Source organism: Miniopterus natalensis, chromosome 8, assembly GCF_054644295.1.
Source record: "Miniopterus natalensis isolate mMinNat1 chromosome 8, mMinNat1.hap1, whole genome shotgun sequence".
NCBI lineage: Eukaryota > Metazoa > Chordata > Mammalia > Chiroptera > Miniopteridae > Miniopterus > Miniopterus natalensis.
In genome coordinates this window covers 82429275-82449735 of record NC_142088.1, presented here as the reverse complement: position 1 = coordinate 82449735, position 20461 = coordinate 82429275, and the positions used below count along the sequence as shown (strand labels likewise).

At 42.6% G+C, this 20461-nt stretch overlaps 1 protein-coding gene and 1 pseudogene across 9 annotated transcripts in view; both read left to right on the top strand.

Moving 5' to 3' along the window:
* Positions 1 to 1182: 1182 nt before the first annotated feature.
* Positions 1183 to 20461, top strand: part of SAP130 (Sin3A associated protein 130) — a 58119-nt gene continuing 38840 nt past the window's right edge. For 3 of the 9 annotated variants that reach the window (XM_016201693.2, XM_016201691.2, XM_016201690.2), the window contains exons 1-6: positions 2465 to 2866; positions 9644 to 9879; positions 10812 to 10970; positions 12163 to 12274; positions 13295 to 13419; positions 15234 to 15358. In XM_016201693.2, the coding sequence (XP_016057179.2) occupies positions 2737 to 2866; positions 9644 to 9879; positions 10812 to 10970; positions 12163 to 12274; positions 13295 to 13419; positions 15234 to 15358 (887 nt within the window). In that variant the 5' untranslated portion in view covers positions 2465 to 2736. The other 6 variants (XM_087819946.1, XM_016201694.2, XM_016201696.2 and 3 more) reach the window with 6 other exon arrangements.
* Positions 19069 to 20010, top strand: LOC107528575 (peptidyl-prolyl cis-trans isomerase A pseudogene; annotated as a pseudogene).

Sequence of the window (20461 nt, the reverse complement as noted above, 5' to 3'; positions counted from 1 at the left end):
AGTGGAGACTGATAGGGATAAGAGTAGGACCAGGAGAGAGGGTGGTTATAGAGGCCAAGGGAAGACCGTTGTAAGGAGGATTTATCCTAAACTGGACAAGATGAGTAGGTCATGTGCTAATTTGGGGGAGCATTTTGAGAAGGGTGGCAGGAACAGAACCCATGAAATGTGGAGACTGCCTAGTGGAGAGAGGAGGCTGAAGCGTATCACAGCAGTTCTTTCATAAGAAATCTGACGGGGAAGAAAGTGAGAACAGGAAAAGGCTTGAGGAAGGAAGGAGGAGGGGTATGAGACTCATCCTAGCGAGCAGTTACTTTACACAGCTGCGCATGACAGGAAGAAGGGATTTGAGCCGCATTTATTTCTTAACCAGTCACAAAACTCTAGGCCGAAATTACCACCTGGGAAGGCAGGAGGGGACGTAATGTATACCATCGGATCCAGATTTGCTTCAGCGGCTTTGGCTAAGACCTCTACAAGTGTGTGATCTCCAGCCCTTCACCCCCACCCGCCGCCAACAAAACAATGCACCCCTTCGCTTCTCCGTAACCTGGAAAGCGAGCAGGTCCAGAGCCCCGTCCGCGCCAGAAGCCGCTCTCGGAGCCGGCCTGCCTTAACCCGGCTGCTCGGCTCTGGGAGGCACCCGGCACTGTCCCCAGGTCCGCGCCGACCTCCCGCGGCGCTCGGGCTCCGCCGTCCGGGGCGACCTCAAGGCGCGCGGGGAGCGAGCCTCTCCGGGAAGCCCCTCGGCCCTACTGTGGACCCTTCGCCCGCCGCAGCGGCCTCCCGGACCTGCTCGCGCGCCGCACTGCCCCCGGGGAAAACGAAAGCTACTGCCGTCGGCAGAAGCAAAGGGGCGGGACCCGCTCCTACTACGCAGAGGAAAAGGCAGAGCCGACCCGGGACCCGGACGAGGGGTGCAGCCGCCGCCGGGCCGCCCGGAAGCCCCGCCCGAGCCCGCCTCCGAGCGCCGGGAACTACGTTTCCCCAAGGCCTCCGCGGCCCCGAGGGGCACACCCGCCCGCTCTCCCGCTCTCCCTGCCGCTGACTGGCCCCCCGGAGGAGGGCGGGGCCTTCCCCAGCCAATAGATGAGGGGCTCGTTACGGCGGCGGAAGCAGCGGCGCTGGGCTGAGTGGTGGGGGACGGAGTGCTCGCGCCCCGGCGGCGGCGGCGGGTCCGGAGCCGAGGACGTCGGCCCCGCGGGCTGCGAGCGCACGGGAACGAGCTCGAGGCGGCGCGGCGGCCGCTCGGTGCAGCGCCCAGGTAATGGCGGGACGGCGCCCAGGAGTGGAGGAGAGAGGGGGGAGGAGACGAGGGGGCGGGGCGGCCCAGCCGGGCTGCAACGTCCGTCCCGCTGCGCGTCCCTCGGGAAGGGCAGCGGTGCTGCGTCTCCGGCGGCTCAGACCTCGGCGATGGGGCGAGCTGGGCACGGCGGTTGGGCCGGCGGGCGGGGCCGGGTCCTGCAGCAAGAAGGGGAGAGGTGCTGGGTTGACTCGGGCGGGCCGGGCCTTGGCGGGTAGCGGAGCAGCGGGGCGGGCGGGCGGGCAGCCTGGGAGTTTGGCTCCCGGAGCAGTTTAAAGTGACTCTCCACATCCGGGCCCTGCGCCCGCCGCTTTTGGACCCGGCGGAGGCGCGGCCTCCCGGCTCTCCGCCCCCCGCGCCCAGCGCCGGTCTTCCACGGCCATTGGCTCCGCCTCGAGGGGCGGGACTGTCGCGGCGGGGCTCGCGCCTGACTGGCTGGCAGTCGGCCGGAGGGTGGGACGGGGTCGGGACGCGCAGGTCGCGGCGGAGGCTGCGGCCCTCGAGTGACGCCCGCCGTGGCGCCAATGGGCGGGCAGGGGAGTTGGGGCAGGTTCGGGGAAAGGGCTGGAGCCGAGGACGGCCCGCGTCGGGCGAGCGCGGGGGCCGGGCAGCGTCGTGCTCCCGGCGCCCCCCGCCGAGTCCCGTCCGCGACTCCGGGACCCGGCGCCGCCGCCGGCATGGGCCCTGCGCGGCAGCCGCCGCCCGGCGAGGTGCGGGCGGGGGGGCGGGCGGCGGCTGCAGGTAGAGACCCGCAGCTCCTCCTGGGGCTCCCGGAGCGCCCGTTCCCCGCTCCAGACGTACCTCAGGGACCCGAGGTGTCGGAAAACAGCCGTCGGCCCTCCGCGGGGGGCGGCGGGGCGGGGCCCGGCGGGGATGCCCGCAGAGCTTGGCTTCTGAGGGAAAGGGGGTAGATTGCAGAGAAGGCGGTGGAGGTCTCCGTCCCTCTGGCGGGGGGGGGGGGGGGTCCGTGAAAGAGGGGTAAAAAGAAATCCGTAAATGGAGGCCTGTGAAAAAAGCTTTTGAGAATTCCTTTTGGAGCAGGTCTTAGTATAAGGATTCTGGTTCTTAGGACAGGGCATCTCCCCTGCGATTCCTCCTCAGACATTCTGACGACAGCGCTGTTCGCCTTGGCGTGAGGGTTACACAGGTACATACGTACAGGATTCAGCGTGGACCTTTTCGTTTGGCATCCCACAAGTATTTACGGAGGGTCATTACCCCGAACACCATATAAACGATTTTGCTCTTAATCGAACTATGTACACCCATAATTACAGACTTTAGATCATTTCTGTACTGTATTTTGATCATAAGTAACTGTTTTAGATAAATGATGCTGCGTTTTCTTCTGAGGGAAGATATAGGTACTAAAGATGCTTTAATTTTTCATTATAGATTCTAATCTCAGAATCCAGTAATAACCATATGACTGTATGCATCTGCAGGTGGAAATGAGTTCTCAGCAGTTTCCTCGGTTAGGAACTCCTTCCACTGGGCTAAGCCAGGCTCCTTCGCAGATTGCAAATAGTGGTTCTGCAGGATTGATAAACCCAGCAGCTACAGGTGAGATGTATTATATTCTTCTATACTGCTCCCTGCTTTAAGAATATGGCCAGTTTTCTAATACAGAAATTCCTTCTGGGATTTTAATGGATACTAGGTTATCAAGTTTAAAGACATAATACAATTCTAATTTAAATTTAAACATGGTTTTCTTCCTGTTTTAATCACGTCATTCACATGTACTAGAACATACATGAAAGTTACAGTAAAGCATGCCTGCAAGAACTATATTTTAGATGTGTTAATGTGTTTCATTTAGTTAAGGCCCAGAAATATGGTAAGAAGAGCCCAAAGGTTATATAAGGCATAGGTCTTGCTTTAGAGGCCAGGAATGCTGCTAAGTGTTCTACAATATGCAGGACGTGTCCTTACCCACCCCCCCCCCAGGAAAGAATTCAATTGAGGTAACAGTGCTAAAGCTGAAGAACTCCAAATAGTCTTGTTCTCTTTAGATGGCAAGGAAAAAGCTGGCACTGCAAATTGAAATAAAGTACTCCTTTTTCTGTCCCTTTTCTTTGTTACCTGATTGCTATGTTCATTGTCATGGTACATGGTACCACTGTCTACTTATTGCTCAAATCAGGAACTCAGGCATCATCTTTTTTTTTTTTAATACGTTTTAATATGTTTAATACGTTTTTTCTTTAAGAGAGAGGAAGGTAGAGGGGCAGAGAGAGAGAAACACCAATGAGAGAGAAACATCAGTTGACTGCCTCCTGCACACCCACTACCAGGGATCAAGCCCACAACCCTGGCATGTGCCCTGACCTGGAATGGAACCAGTGACCTCTTGGTGCACGGGATGATGCTCAGCCAACTGAGCCGCACCGACCAGGCTCAGGCATCGTCTTTAATTGCTCTGTCTCTTGCCTATGAGCTGTGGCCTTTTGTCTACTGTTTTCAGCCTCATTTTCCATTGCTTTGCTTTCCTTCTGCCAATTTAGTTTTTGTTACAAATTATTTTAGTTCTGTTTAGTCTCAAAGTAACTTTAAGCTACTCTATGCCTCCTACATAATAGTATCTACTCATATTTTCTGAACTCATGATAAAAAGTTCTTGACTTACCTTGAGAATTTATACATTCTGTTCCTTTTGCCACAGTCTGTCTTCTTCCTTTCCACACTTACTTATCTGGCTAATTCCTGTTGTTCTTGAGGTTTCTAATCAGATGTCACTTTCTCCAGGAAGCCTTCGCTGACTCCCATCATCCTGAACAGTTGATTTAGGACCTAGAATGAAAGCCAAGGCCATGTCTGTCTCATGCACTTTTACTCTACAGTATAGGGCTCAAAGTAGTGGTCAACAAGTTCTTACAGAGCCACTTAAAAGTGCCTTTACTCCTTAAGTATTTTTGACACTATTTTGTCTTTGGTGTAAGTTCACAACAGAATAACTTAAAAGAGCATAGCTAAGAGGAATATTTTTGTACCTCTGTTCTTTGTAAGGAATTATATTGCTCATTATAAAAGCTGTCAGCAATAATTGCCCTCAAATTTTGTTGAGAAGGAAATCGACTTAGACCAAAATTGTCTATAATTTCACTTCTGAACAGTGTGTTTTTTCCTCAGTTGCTTACCAAAAAAAGGAAAGCTTTCTGTAAGCAATACTTCCCTCTGCTCTTAATAGAAGAAGTAGTTTGGGATCCTGAGCATATCAGGATTTCAAATACATGTTCAAAGTTCAAAAGTATAGTTTACAACAGTTCTCTATTGCTTCAAGATTCTTTTCTAGTAAAAATAAACTGAAATCAAGAACTCGAGATGTCTGGAAGGAAATGATAAATGGTTCCAAAAAGAGCTTAATGGGAGGTGGTCAGTACATTATATCTTAATGGAATTGTCAAAAATTAAAGTCTTCCTGGACAAATAGATTTGGGGGAAAGTTAGGAAATGGTCCATTTCCCTTAAAATTTTAATTAGGGGGAAAAAATCTGTTCAGACAATGGGGAAGATTAAAAATTGACAATGAGAAGACAGAAGTAAAACTATATTCACAAACAACATGCTCATGTATGCAGAAAATCCTAAAGAATGTTGGCAAAAAGCTGTCAGAACTAATAAATGAAATTAGTAATGGTTGCAGTGTAAATGTTTAATATACAAAAATCAATTCTTTATTTATTAGCAAAGAACAATGAAATTTTCAAAGTGTCAGTTACAGTGGTGTCAAACAAAAAGCCCACAGAAAACTTAGGGACATATTAATGAAATATGTGTAAGACCTGAGATTACACTGCTGAGAGAAATTAAAGACCTAGATAAGTGGAAAGGTCTGTTGTGTTCATATGTTAGAAAACACATTATTTTTTCAATAGTTTGTTTATTTTTTTAGGGGAGGAGAGAGAGAGAAACATCAATGTGACACTGCTTCCTGCACCTCCACTCCTACAGGGGATTGAGCCCACAACCCAGGCATGTGTCCTGACTGGGAATCGAACCAGAAACTTTTCAGTGCATGGGACGATGCCCAACCAACTGAGCCACACCGACCAGGGTGGGAAACTCAGTATTTTTAAGGTGTCAGTTCTACCAAAGGGATCTGTAGATTCAAAGAAATTCTAACAAAAAATCCCATCAGGCTCTTTTGTACCAGTTGATAGCCTGAATGTAAAATTTTTGTGAAAACCAAAGGTCCTAAAATAGCCAAAGCAGTTTTGACCCAAAAAAAAAAAAAGAAATTTGGAGGACCCTGCTACCTTACTTCAAGACTTGTTATAAAGCTACACTAATCAAGACAGTGTGGTTTTGGCATAAAGGTAGAAACATATCATTGGAACAAAGTGGAAGTAGACCCACACTTAAAAGTCAATTGATTTTTAACAAAAGTACATAGATAACTCAATAGGAAAATGATTGTCTTTTCAACAAAATAGTGCCAGAACACCAAAATATCCATATGGGGGAAAAATGAACCTTGACCTTTACCTTTACCGTACACAAAAGTTAAAATGTGTCGTCATGGACCTAATATAAAACTTAAAATTTCTAAGATAAAACGTTGGAGAAACTATTTTGCCACCTTAGGGTAAGCAAAAATTGCCTAGGTCACAAAAAACACTAAAAGAAGCAATTGATACATTAAAAGTCACTGCTTGTCAAGACACCATTATCAAAATAAAAGGGCAAGCTACGGATTAAGAAAACAGTTTGCAATAAGTGTATCTGCAAAGGACATGTCTTTAATACATAAAGAATTCTTACAACTCAATAGTAAAAAGACAAACAGCTTAAATTTTTTTTTAATGGGAAAAATATTTGAATAGACACTTCACCAAAGACCCTATTTTAAATGCCAAATAAGCACATAATAGATACTCAACAGAATTAACCCTCAGGGCAGTGCAAATTAAAACCACAGCGAGAAAACTACTACACTTCCACCAGTATGACTAATATTAAAAGACCAACAATACCAAGTTTTGATGAGCCTATGGAACAAGTAGAGCTCATACATTGTTGGTAGAAACACAAAATAATCTAGCCAAACACAAATTTACTGTACAACCCAGCAATCCCACTCATAGGTATTTACCCAAGACAAATGAAAATGTATGTCGTACATAACAAACACCCTTCAGTGTTCATAGAAGTGCTATTCATAATAGCCCCAAACTGGAACCCCAAACTTCACCAGCTGGTGACTAGATAAGCAAAGTTTGCTTTACCCATGCAATGGAGTACTAAGCAATAAAAAGCAAACTTACTGGTATACACAGCAACATGGATGAGCCTCAAAAACATACAAAGAGAAAAGCCAGACACAAGGGACCACATATTGTATGATTCTATTTATATGAAATTCCAGAAAAGACAAAGCTGTAGTGATAGAATGCAGATCAGTGGTTTGTAAAGTAAATGTGGGAGTAAAGGGGCATGAATGAACTTGTTAAAGTGATGGAAAATGTTCTTTATCATGATTGTGGTATGGTTACAGTACTGTGTAATCATATTTAAAAGTTATCTAACTTTATACAAGGAATAAGTGCATTTTATGTGTAAATTGTAACTTTGTAAAGCTGATTTAAAAGTGGAAAAAAGATATGAAAATACACTTCACAAAAAATATATATGAATGGCTTATAATCACATAAAAATTCAACCTTACTAATCATGGAAATGATATTAAAACCACAATGAGATACCCACTAAAATGTCTGTGTATCAAGAATTGGTAGGAGTGAGGAGCACACTTCTGATTGGAACAAAATATCATACAACTACTTTGAAAAGTACTTTGACTGTTCCATAGAAAATTAAGCATTTACTTAGCATTGGACCCCAACCATTCTACTCCTAGGTTGTTGGTGAGAATGTTTGTAAAAAATAAAATCATTGAATTCTCTACCTTTATTAGAGTAGCCATTTTATTATATGTAAATTATACCTCATTAAAGTGGTTTTTTAAAATCAAAATTTATAAAAACCTGAATGATCTGGGAGAAAAGTCAACATACAACAAAATATTAAATATACATTAATCTTTTCACCTAGCTCTTGTACTCTTGGAAAAATTTTCCTAAGATAATTGAACAAGGACTCAAAGTACATATGGATGCTCATCCCAGAGATGGTGTTAAAAGCAAAAATTTGGAAATAGCACAAAAGCCCATTGTTGACATAATGATTAAAAAAGCTACAGTACGTGTAGGCAGTAGAATTCCATTCAGCATTTTATATGATGCGGAGCCCTGACTGGCTGACTGTGTTGGTTGGAGTGTCATCCAGTACACCAGAAGGTGGCAGGTTTGATTCCTTGTCAGGACACACACCTAGGTTGCATGTTCCATCTCTGGGGTATGAAGAGGCAACCGATTGATTTCTCTCTCACATGGATGTTTCTCCCACTCTCCCTAAAATCAATAAACATAAAAAATAATAAAATTATGCAGAATATTTTTTCTTAACACTCAGCAGTTTCATTCCTAGGTACATATCTAATAGAAATGGGTCATATTTTCAGCAAAAGACATGCAAGAATATTACTAACACTATTATTCACAGCAGCAAAAACTGAAAACTAGTTAAATGCCTATGGAACAGTAAAATGGATAATTTTGGTTTATTTATGCAATGTTGTATTATACTGAGGTTGAAAGACCTATGGCTATGTGCAGTAACATGATGATGAGTCTCATACCTATAAGTGAAAGGAGCAGGACACAGCAGTGGGGTAACATTGGTTCTGAGTCTACTTACATAAAGTTCAAAAATAGATAATAATAATCTCTAGTATTAGAAGTTGGTGGATATACCTGGGAGGGATAAGGACTGGAATTGGGCTGAACAGAGGGTTTCTGAGAAACCAGGAATGTTTTGTTTCTTGATCTGGATGCTGGTTACCCAGGTGTATCCAGTTTGTGAAACTTCATTGAGCTGTACAATTAACATTTGTGCACTTATCTTTATGAAGGTTTTATATCAATAACTTAAATAAATAAAAACCCACCCAAAATTAAAGAGGTAAGAAGCATCTGAAGGTGCCTTTGGGAACAGCTTTACTTTCTTTATAGCTTTCCAAATAATTAAAAATTTACTCCATAAATATAACTTTTGTGTTCAGGAAAATAATACTAGTATTATTTTTGGAAAATGTTTGGAAAATGATAGACAAGAATGAGTTAGTATTTTCACATACTCTTCTTTCATTGCATTAGTTCCTTGATTTTTTTTAACTTAACTTTTAAATAGCTCCCAGTGAAAAGTCTCTTTCCCATCCCTGTCACCTAGTCCTCCACTTTCTTTCCCTTAAGGCAACCAAGATGCTTTTGGAGATGTTATCCATATACAAATTCAAGTCCATATATGTACATATATTTTATTGACTTTTTCACTGTCTTGCTTTTTATGTTATAGATTTTTCCATAAGAGTACCTAAAAGACTCCGTTTTGTTTTTATAGTTGCAATGGTAGTCTATTGTGGGTATACCATAATTTATATAGCAGTCTCCGATTGAAGGACATGTAGGTTTCTTTCAATTTTTTTACTAGTATAAAAGTGCTGAAACCAATAACCTTGTACATAAGTCATTTTGTACATACGCTATGTATCTATGGGATACATCCCTGCAAATGGACATGTTGATTCTCGGGCAGTATGTGCATTGTAATAACGATAGAGATTAGCTTGTGGACTCTATAGGGATTTGGACTGAGAAATTTGTTTTGAAAATTTTGTTCTTGGACGTAAGAGCTATGCTTAAATTATCTTTTTTTGGTTTGTTTAATGAAAGCCATTGTTTTTTTAATTCAGACTCTTCTTTTTTTTTAATTCTCACCCAGGGATATGTTTTCATTAATTTTAGAGAGGGGGGAGAGAGAAACATCGATGTGAAAGAAGCATCGATCGGTTGCTTCCGGTACTCACCCCGACCAGGGATTGAACCCACAACCTAGGTATGTGGTCTGACTGGGAATCGAACCCTCATTCCCTCAGTGTGCAGGGTGATGATGTTCCAGCCAAACGAGCCACACTGGCCAGGGCTTAAATTATCTTTTTAATGTTAGTTTTTATAACTTTTTAAATAAATATTTCAAATGAAATTGTCTTATATCTTGTATTGCACTTTCAACAATTTGAGCTCATTTTAGGTAGTCAAGTCCTTTGTTTATAGGAATGGGAAAGCCACAGTATCCAAAACAAGTGTGACTTTTGGGTTTGATATCCATCAAGGGAACTTAATGCCCAAATTCTCCTTGTTAAAATCTTGCAAGGATATGGTCAGTTTACCAACACTGAAACTAACTGCAAGTGCCACTCTTGTATGTGCTGTTCACTAGTCAGCGATGAATCTAGTCGAGATGCTGAAGTCACTGCCAGGGAGCACATGGGTTCCAGCAGCTCCCTCCAGTCCCGTGAGGAGAAGCAAGAGCCTGTCGTGGTAAGGCCCTATCCACAGGTGCAGATGTTGTCCACGCACCATGCTGTTGCATCGGGCACACCTGTCACCGTGACAGCCCCACCAGCACATCTGACGCCTGCAGTGCCACTCTCATTTTCGGAGGGACTCATGAAGGTAATGGAGAGGTTTAAAGTTTCACATTGAACCACAGCTAAAGACTGGCTATACTATATCTGACAATTTTGACAAAGTTTTAGGCCGTTTCCTAGGATCATAGTTTTGACCTATCAGTTCAGCTTTCTTGGTACCTCAGAGTTCTGTTCTGCAGTGCCTAGTCTTATGCCGCTGGGCAGCTGACATCATAGGATCTTTTCCAGTATTCATTTGACACTGATTTTATTCAAGTTCTAGACATGCTAACTCAGTTTTTATTTTGGAGTGGCACTCTTCTCCAAGGTTTGGTTTTGTTTTAATTCTCATCTGAGGATATGGTTAGTGGTCTTTTTAAGGGAGAGAGAAAGAGGAGAAAGAGAAACATCAATGTAAGAGAGAACATCGATTGGTTGCCTTCCGTATGTGCCCCGACCAGGCATCAAAGCGACAACCTCGGTATGTGCCCTGACAGGGACTTTCCATGTGTGGAAGGATGCTCCAACCACCTGAGCCACCTGGCCAGCGCCAAGGTTTTGTTTAATAGCTTGCTAATTTGGGGGTATCTGAGAATATTGCCTTGTGTATTACCTTGTAGTTATATTTCAGTTAATGGGAGTTTAGTTTACTTCTGCCCAAACTTGGGGGAGGTAACCTTGTATAGAAGGATGTAGGCTGTGAGCCAGACAGATCTGGGCTTTATTCCCAGTTCTAGTTGTTGCTCTTTGTGTGACTTTGAGCAAATGACTTAGACTTGTTTTGCATGTTTCCCCATCTGTACAATGGAAATGCTAATACTTCATTGGAAAAGCTATGATGATGAAAGATAAACATGTAAGGCTTCTGGCATCTTTCTTGGCCATCTCCAGGTTTGATTTGTGTACTTTTAACTTTAGAATGAAATGTATCACTAGTAAAAAGCTATTGATATGTTTCATGTGGTTTTCTCTTTGCAGCCACCCCCGAAGCCCACCATGCCTAGCCGTCCCATTGCTCCCGCTCCACCTTCTACCTTGTCACTTCCCCCCAAGGTTCCAGGGCAGGTTACCGTTACCATGGAGAGTAGCATCCCTCAAGCTTCAGCCATTCCTGTGGCAACAATCAGTGGACAACAGGTTTTTTTCCTCTTAATTTGCTGATTTTCAAACTGAGGTGCCAAACTGTTGATCGTTCTTTATTGAATGCCAGCAGTACCTTAGGCAGTGTCCTAAACAAAAAATTAAGTAAAACGGTCATTCACACCTGCAAGGGGAAGACAGTAGGTTTGAGAGAAGGATAGCTACAGGCACTAAAACCAGTATGCACAGTGGTCTTGGTCATTTAGCCAGTAGGTATTGATCATCTGCTGTGTATGAGGTGCCACCCTCAGTGTGATACAAATCTAGGTAAGACAGTCCATGTAGCTCAGAGCCCAGTTGTTCTTGCTTGTAGGTTCAGAATTCTGGTGGGTTGAGAACAGTCTCAACAGCAGTAGTGCTTTTCTAGGTTTTTTTCTGAAGACAGCAAATGTGTATGTTTTGGGCTACTGGCGGGTTCTCTCAATCGTGAACAGTTAATTTGAAGTCTTGTGTTTTAACCTAAACAATTTTTTGAAAATGTTATCCTGCTGTATAATATGTATTTGATTTATTTAAATATTTTTAAATTACCAATGAAGAAAAATGAATCTCAAAACTTTCCTTTCAAGTTTTCAAGAAAAAAACTTGATATTCCAAAAGAATGGACTGTGTTTTCTTTTTGTCACACTGCTGCGTACTCCCAAAAGTACTAAAACCGCCCCCCCCCCCCCACACACACACAAACACCTGAGAAGCCACTAGCATTAGGGTTGGAAGAATGTGAGGAATGGGTGTTGAAGGGGTGAGCTAAAGAACTGGTAGGGGTGTAGCTGCAGGATGCTACTGATACTTAAAAACATCATAAAGAATGGATGACTGCAGTGGCATGCAAAGGAAATGGTGAGAATAGGAAAAACTAAATTTTTGACCAAGACAGAAAACAAGCGTGAAAGACTAATGTTGAAGGTGAATGTCCAAAAGTGGACAAGTCACTTGTGTCATCTGTCACAGGGATCTAGCCACTAGCTGGTTGATGTGTCCTCAGTCACTTACCATATGGCTGCTGGCACAGGTCATCATGCAGTGGGCTGTGTAAAAAAAGCTAAATATCCTTTCCCTTGGGTTATGCACTATCTGAAAGGAGCAGCCTGACCTACACTTGGAGGCAACTGACTTCCTAGAAGCAAAGTCTAAGCACCAGTGGCCGAGACTAAGCACGTAAGGTAACATTGCATCCTGCCTCTTGCAGGGCCACCCCAGTAACCTGCATCACATCATGACCACAAATGTACAGATGTCCATTATCCGCAGCAGTGCTCCTGGGCCCCCTCTCCACATCGGAGCGTCTCATTTACCTCGAGGTAAAGACTGCACATTTTGTTCAAACTCTCAAAATGCAATTATACATTTGGTAGAAGATATGGTTACACGAAACATAGCCATAATCAGCTTATTAAAGTTACAGGACAGTAGAAAATCAGTGTAGTGCACATTTTTAGCATAGTCTAATATGTGCTTCTTATAGTTGCATTACAAGTATGTGTGTGTGTGTGTGTGTGTATAAACTTAAAGCAATTAAGATTTTTAGTGTAATTTAAAAATTGTCAGTCTTCATTTTTAATAAATTAGTTGCAGATATTAATGCTGCATATGTTTGAAGTTTAGTGATAACAGTTAATCAAAATTTTTTACTCACATAGCAGTAAGGTAAATTTATTCTTACAATTAAGTTCTAAGAGGTGGTGAGGATTAAATTTAATGAATTTTCTCAACTACTTGGTTAAAAATTGTTACCTTCTAGTGGAGAGTATAAAGTCATTGCTTGCAAAATTAGATTAACAAATACAGAACCAGGTTTACTGGGTCATAACATAACTTAGTAAGTTTCAGCTGAGGCTCACAGATGGCAAGGGGTCTGCGTAAGATCAAAACTATTTTCATGAATATTCTAAGACAGCATTTGCCTTTTTCATTGTTGACATTTGCACTGATGTTGCAAAGGCAGTGGTGGGTCAAGTGAACGTTCACTGTCTGTCTGGTGGTGGTTAACTGCTGGAGCCTTGGCCTGAATCGGCAGTGGCACCAGACCAGCTGTTCATTGTGTCCTTCTTTGTTGCAGACTTGCAGTTAAATTAACAAAAAATGGCCAGTTTCATTTAAGATGTCTTTGAAGAAGCAATACAGATTAATAAACTTGTTAAATCTCAACCCTTGAGTGCACATTTTCTTCATTTTCTATGTGATGAAATAGGAAATATATGTAAAGCACTTCCACTGAATACTGATATTGAGTTTTAGAAATTCTGAATATTTTCCCAGGGAACATAATGAGAACTATTTAAATTTTGAGTCTACTAATGAAAAAAAAATTGTTTTTCCAGGTGCAGCTGCTGCTGCTGTGATGTCTAGTTCTAAAGTAACCACAGTCCTGAGGCCGACTTCCCAGTTGCCAAATGCTGCAGCAGCTCAACCAGCAGTCCAGCACATCATTCACCAGCCAATCCAGGTACGTCTAGGGTGTGGGGAGTCAGCCAGTAAGTATGAATACCTTCTCTGAGTCACTCATTCTACTAGGCACTGTGAGAGTTCTTTGACCTCAAGTGACTTTCAGTCTAGTTGCCAAGAAGTAGGGAAGGTTGAGTTGTATACAGTGTCCTCTGATCCTTTGTAGGAATTTAGAAGAGGTAGTAAGGGAAGGCTTTTTTTTTTTTTTTTTTTAATCCTCACCAGAGGATATGTTTTTTATTGATTTTAGGGAGAGGAAGGGGGAGGGAAAGAGGGAGAAAGAGAGAGCCGTCCATTGATTGTTACCGGGGATTGAACCCACAACCTTTTGGTGCATGAGAAGACACTCAAACCGAGCCACACCAGGGCAAGGCTTTTTGTTAAGATGAGTGGTAAGGAGGATTCAGAGAAGTGTAGAGGAAGTGAGGGGGCCAGTACTGTGAACAGTGGCAAGGAAGACAAGGATGGTTGTGTACAATGTTTAGTAAAGGCTAATTAGAACTGAAGGGCTCTAATTTGGATAGGAGTTTATGAACCCCTAAATGTTTTATGCACATATGTATACTTTTTGAGGAAGATGGTCCATGCCTTTCAACTTTTTTCCAAGGAAATTTGTGGCCTTAGTACTCCTGAAGTATAATGCATTACTAGGTGATATTGTGGTGTCTCTAAACTGAGAACTCTAAGATGTGGAGTGTAAACTTGATTTTGTACACTGCAGAGAGCCACTACGTTTTTTGAATACAGTAATGTATGGTCAAACAAATATCTATGAAAGCTTAACCTCCCTGAATTACATGAAGGAGATGGGAATTCAAATACTTTTGGGGGCCAGATTGGTAATATGTAAAACCTCTTGGTTTAAGACAGTAGGGAAAAGTGCTGGGTAGTACATGTCCATCCTAGAACTTTTTAATTAAAACAAAGGACCACGCTAGCTAACAAAACATTTGGAAACTGATTAGGCCCCCCAGGAGGATATGTGGGAGATAGGGAGGATTGGAGGAGGAGGAGAACTGAGACAAGGAGCTCGCCAGCAAGGAAGGCAGTGCAGCAGCCCTAGTGTGAGACAGGCTACACCCCTGGGCACAGCAGGTAAGAAGTTGGAAGATGAAGCACAGAGATCAAGTATGGGTAGAGTTTTCAGAATTAAGTACATGTAAAAAGGTCAAAAAAGAGGAACCACTGAGAAGAACTCAGATGAATGAATTAACAGTGGACAAGCAGGTGAAGCCGTCAAACTCGTTCGTCAGCTGAAGATTTTACACACGCAATGGTAAGGGAAGTATATCCATGTGAAAACATCCAGAAAGCATCTGGGCACCCTGGATCTTCTGCCAGCAAAGAATACTATTAGCATGTGTTTGCCTAAGTACGCCAACTTAGATGATCTGGGGCTTAGCAGCTCTGTCCAGTGCTGAGGGGGCCCTGTGTGGAAAGCACTTGGTTGTGTGGTAGTGTAAAATGTCTATACCAGTAGCAGCCACAGGTTGGTTGGAATCCTAGGTTTGAAGGGTTAGGTCCTAGTTTGTATTAACACAGTAGGGCAGAATTTAGAATCTAGTTGTATTTGGAAAGAAGGGACTTGTGTCTTATCCATCAAAAATTGGATTTCTTTTTTACAATTCTGCCTCTTATTTTTATAACAACATACTCAAAAAGAGAATTCTTTAATAAGAATGGTAAGAACTTATTATCATTTGGACATTAACATACTTATTTGAAGGTTCATGTTTCAGTTATACTTTCAATGTTTAGCTTACTATATTTTGCTTTTTGTTTTAAATGAAATACTTTTTTCTCTTCTCTTGGTAGTCTCGTCCCCCAGTGACCACCTCTAACGCCATCCCGCCTGCTGTGGTAGCGACTGTCTCAGCCACCAGAGCGCAGTCTCCAGTCATTACTACAACAGCAGCACATGCTGCTGATTCAGCACTTAGGTACGTTTAGGGGCCCGATGATCAAGCCATTCTTCCTTCTCTCCCTTGTTCCTTTCCTTCCTTAATTCCTTCATCTAACTCAGTAAATATTTACTGAGTCCTTTTTTAAATGAATTATATAGTATTCTAGATACCGAGGATAAAACAAATTCCTGCCTCAGAGTTTCTATTTTTAGGGTCTGGAGACATACAATAAGATATATATATATATATATATATATATATATATATGTACTTTTTTAGATGAAGAAAAGCATTTTTGGGAAAAATTAGGTAGGGTGAAAGAGTAGGCAATACAGGTCATTTAATTTTTCATATATGGTGATCAGAGAGGGCTTCATTGATAAGAATACATTTGAACAGAAAATTGGAAGACATAATGAAGTAAACGATACAGCTACTGGGCTAAGAGCATTCCACAGTGGGAACAGGAAGTGCAAAGATCCTGAAGCTGGATAATGTTTGCCACATAAAAGGAGCAGCAGGAGATTATTTTAAGAGGTTACAAGGTCCCCAGATCACGTGGAACCTTATAGCCCACACTAAGGATTTGGACTTGGCTGGGGTGCATTGGGGAGCCTTAGCGGAGTTTGAGTAGGGTAGTGCCATGATCTCAAGTTTTAGCCATATCAGCCTGGTTGCTGGATAGAGTAGGCTGTAGAGAAGCAAAGTTGGAAACAGAGAAATTGGTTAGAAGGGCATCGCAGGAATCCAGGAGAGATGATTGTTTAAGGTAGAAAGACCTGGTTAGATTCCAAATAGAATTTTGAAGATAGTCGAGAGAATTTCAGAGGAACTGCGTAGGGGACTATGGAAGAAAGAAAAGTCAGGATTATGCCAGCACTCAGCCTGTGCAGCTGGGAGGGTGGAGTTGCATTAACTTCTCAGATGGAGAACAGTGGGGGGGATAAGTTTTGGAGAAGTAGTCCAGACCTTTGGTACTGGGTACTTTAAGGTTGTACTGACTTCTGAGCACCCAAGTGGAGATGCTGAGATAGGTTAGTGTAGGAGCCTGAAGTCCAGGGAAGAGTTTTGGAGTCAATGGTCTAGGAAGATAACAGATGAGGAAGAGGTTTGTGAAGAAGATGGTTCCTAGTTGAGACAGCGGCAGGGGGAAGGAGTGTTCATGGGAGAACCAAGGTTCATTGGAGAAGGAAGATAAGGGTATATTCAGAGAAGAGGTTGTACAGGGGATTTTGCTAAAGATGAATTGTTAGTCCAAAGTGTACAGTGGAAGGGTTGGGTGTTTGAAATGGGAAGACGGTGTAATTAAAAGATATACAGAGCAATATAGGGATAAAGTCTATTGATGAAGGATGATCTCTGATGAGGCTTGTGAGTGACACTATTAGGGATGAAGACTTGGTTATATTTGTCTTCATGATCCCCAAGCCATATTGTGGTGCTGATGCTATAAAAATGTGGTTGAGGAAGGCAGGGGGGGATAAGAGTCTTACCAGGAACACACAGAGTTGCGGTGGTCTTTCCTGATTCTTACCACTGGTTATGTGGATGTCATGGGAAACCTTTGGCAGTAGAAACAAGAAGTGATTCACTAAACAAAAGAGGTGTAGTAGGTATGAGTAATAGAGCTGTCAGAAACTAGAGACTCTCCATGGGACTCGATTACCAGTTGGAGGCAGGAGAGAATAGATTGGGTGGGTCTGAGATGCCATCTTGATTTCCTCCTTGCCAGACCAAGTACATTGAAAGGAAAACAAGGGAAAGAAAGCAGGTTTTAGAAAGAAGGTTGTGTTAGGTTACTGAGTTTCTCTGGGACTATCAAATGGTTGTGGTTAATAGGTGGTTGAAGAGATGATGGGTTTGGAAGTAGTTGTTACGTGAAATCTGTGATGTATCTGATTCTATCCAGGGGAAATGAATAGAGTGAAAAGAGGGCCTAGAACCAAGCTGAAAAAAACGTTTAAATGCACAATAGTGCCTAGGACTGACTTTAACCATTAGCTCTATCATTTATTAGCTGTGTGACATTAGGCAAGTTTTGCAGCTTCCCTGATTCTTCGTATCCTCATCAATAAAATGAGGACATTTTACTTTCTTGGTAATTGAATATGTTGCCTGAGATACAAAGGAACACAACTGCCCAATGTAATATAGACTGTGTAGTCATTTTAACTTTACATTACCTTTAAAAAGTTAATAGATCCAGCCCAGCCAGCGTGACTCAGTGGTTGAACATCAACCTATGATCCAGGAGATCGCAATTCAATTCCCAGTCAGGGCATATGCCTGGGTTTTGGGCTTGATCCCCAGTGAGGGGCGTGCAGGAGGCAGCCGATCAATGACTCTCATCATTGATATGTCTCTCTCTCTCTCCCTCTCCTCTCTCTGAAAATGAATAAAAATATGTATTTTTTAAAAAATGGTAATAGATTCAGATGGTATGATGAAATTCAAAAGGTGTAAATGTGTGTACAATGAAAACTAGGGCTAGATTGTTTTTTTTTAACTGTTATTGGAGTATCTATTTTTTCCAGTATGTAGAGTTTTTAATAAGAATGGACATAAAATTTTGTCAGATACAGTTTCAGCATTCATTCATACAACAAATATTTATTGTGTACCTATGTACCAGTCAATGCTCTTAGACATTAGAAGTATATTGGAAATACATTAGAGAATTGAACAGACTTACATAACTATGATAAATTTCTAATATTGAACTTCCTTTGAATTCTGGAGATAGAAAGTTTAAACAGACCATTTTCCAGAGAAGAAGTAGAATAAAATTTCTAAGTACTATCCCAGAAAATCACCAGGCCCATATTATTTCACTGAATTCTACCGAACTCCCAAAGACCAGATAACCAATGATAATTAAATTGACTCAAGACAGAAAAAGAAGAAAAGTTTTAAAAAAAACAAAAAAATTTAAGTGGTAAGTGGCTGTTAGATTCAATCCTTTCTGCCAGTATTTGATCTTTTTTGTTGTTTGCTTTTCATTACCTGGTAGAATGAAATTCTCTATCGCATTCAAGAGGGGCTTGTAGGATCCTGTGGAGTTGGGCAGGCACAGCCAGGGCTAATTTGTAGTGGGTTGGGGTTTCAGTTCCACCCCACCTGTGGGGACAAGAGTTGATCCCAGGCCCACCTTGGACATGTAAAGTTTTTCAGCCACCCACGGGGGGTGCCTCAGCCTGAGTTCTAAGCTCAGAGAGCAACATGGATGTGAGAGAGAAACATTGGTCAATTGCCTCCTATACACGACCAGGGATGGAACCTGCAACCTAGGCCTGCTCCTCCCCGGAGGCCCCACAGCCAGTACACCCAGTGGACAGCTTCAGATCACGTTGAAACACCACCCAACCACTTCCACAACAACACGCTGAAGGGGCAGACTCAGTGGGCACCAGAGCTCTGCCGAAGTAAGTCCTGCTCTGTGGGGCAGGTCCTGCACAGCTGATCCTCCTTGTTTGTCAGCAGTGGCAGCCAGTCCTTGCAGTGGATCGGCCTGGGGTAAATCCCTCCAATTGATATGTCAACAGCAGTCAAAGCTCAACTGCAACAGGAAGTATATACACAACCCACCTGGGCAGCATAAAAAAAAAGTCAGAAATGAAGGATATACTAACTGAAATAAAGAGTAATTTACAGGGAATCAACAGAGTAAGTGAAGCCAAGAATAAAATCAGCCGTTTGTTATATAAGGAAACAAAAACACACCCAATTAGAGTAGCAAAAACAAAAAAGAATCCAATAAAATGAGGATAGTGTAAGGGGCCTCTCGGACAACTTCAAGCATACTAATATTCGCATCATGGGGGTGCTGGGAGGAGAAGAGAGAGAGCAAGACATTGAAAACCTATTTGAGGCCTTGCAGACGACAATGCACCGGAGCCACCCATTCCCATCCATGGTGAATCCCACCATGTTCTTCAATATCACCATTGCCAGCAAGCCCTTAGGCCCCATCTCCTTTGAACTGTTTCTAGACAAAGTTCCAGAGACAGCAGAAATCTTCCTTGATCTGAGCACTGGAGAGAATAGATTTGGTTATAAAGGTCCCTGCTTTCGCAGAACTATTCCTGGATTCATGTGCAAGGGATTCATGTTCACAGCCACAATGGCACAGGCAGGAAGTCCACCTATGGGGAGAAATTTGATGATGATAATTTCATCCTGAAGCAGACAGGTCCTGACATCTTGTCCGTTACTAATGCTGGACCCAACACACATGGCTCCCGGTTTTTCATCTGCATTGCCGAACCTGAGTGGTTGGATGGCAAGCATATGGCCTTTGGCCAGGTGAGAGACGACATGGGTTTTGTAGTAGCCTTGGAACGGTTTGGGTCCAGGAATGGCAACACCAGCAGGAAGATCACCATTGCTGACTGCGGACAACGCTAATACATTTGACTTGTGTTATATCTTAACTACCAGACCATTCCTTCATCATCTTGGAATGTTCCATAATCTTCATGGTCTCACTGCAATTCATTGGGTTCCATATTTTCCTTACCCGTTCCAGGTTTAGCTGGATTGCAGAATTAAGTTTATGATTATGAAATAAAAACTACACAACAAAAGAAGAATAAATAAAAAAGAAAAAACCTATTTGAAAAAGTAATGACAGAAAACTTCCCTAACTTGGTGAAGAAAACAGAAATACAAGTCCAGGAAGCACAGAGAGTCCCAAACAAGAGGAACCCAAAGAGGCCCACAGCAAGACACATCATAATTAAAATGCCGAAGGTTAAAGACAGAATCTTAAAAGCAGCAAGAGAAAAGCACTTAGTTACCTACAGGGGAGCACCCATATGACTGTCAACTGATATCTTAAATTTTTCAGGCCAGAAGGGAGTGGCAAGAAATATTCAGAGTGATGAAAAGCAAGGACCTACAACCAAGATTACCCAGCAAAGCTATCATTTGGAATCGAAGAGCTTCCCAGACAAGAAAAAGCTAAAAGAATTCATCACCACCAAACCAGTGTCACAGGAAATGTTAAAGGGTCTTATTGAGAAGAAGATCAAAAACATGAACAATAAAATGGCAATGAATACATATCTATCAACAAATGAATCTAATGTCTAATCACTGGGGTGTACACCTGAAACTAATAATGTATGCCAACTGTAATTG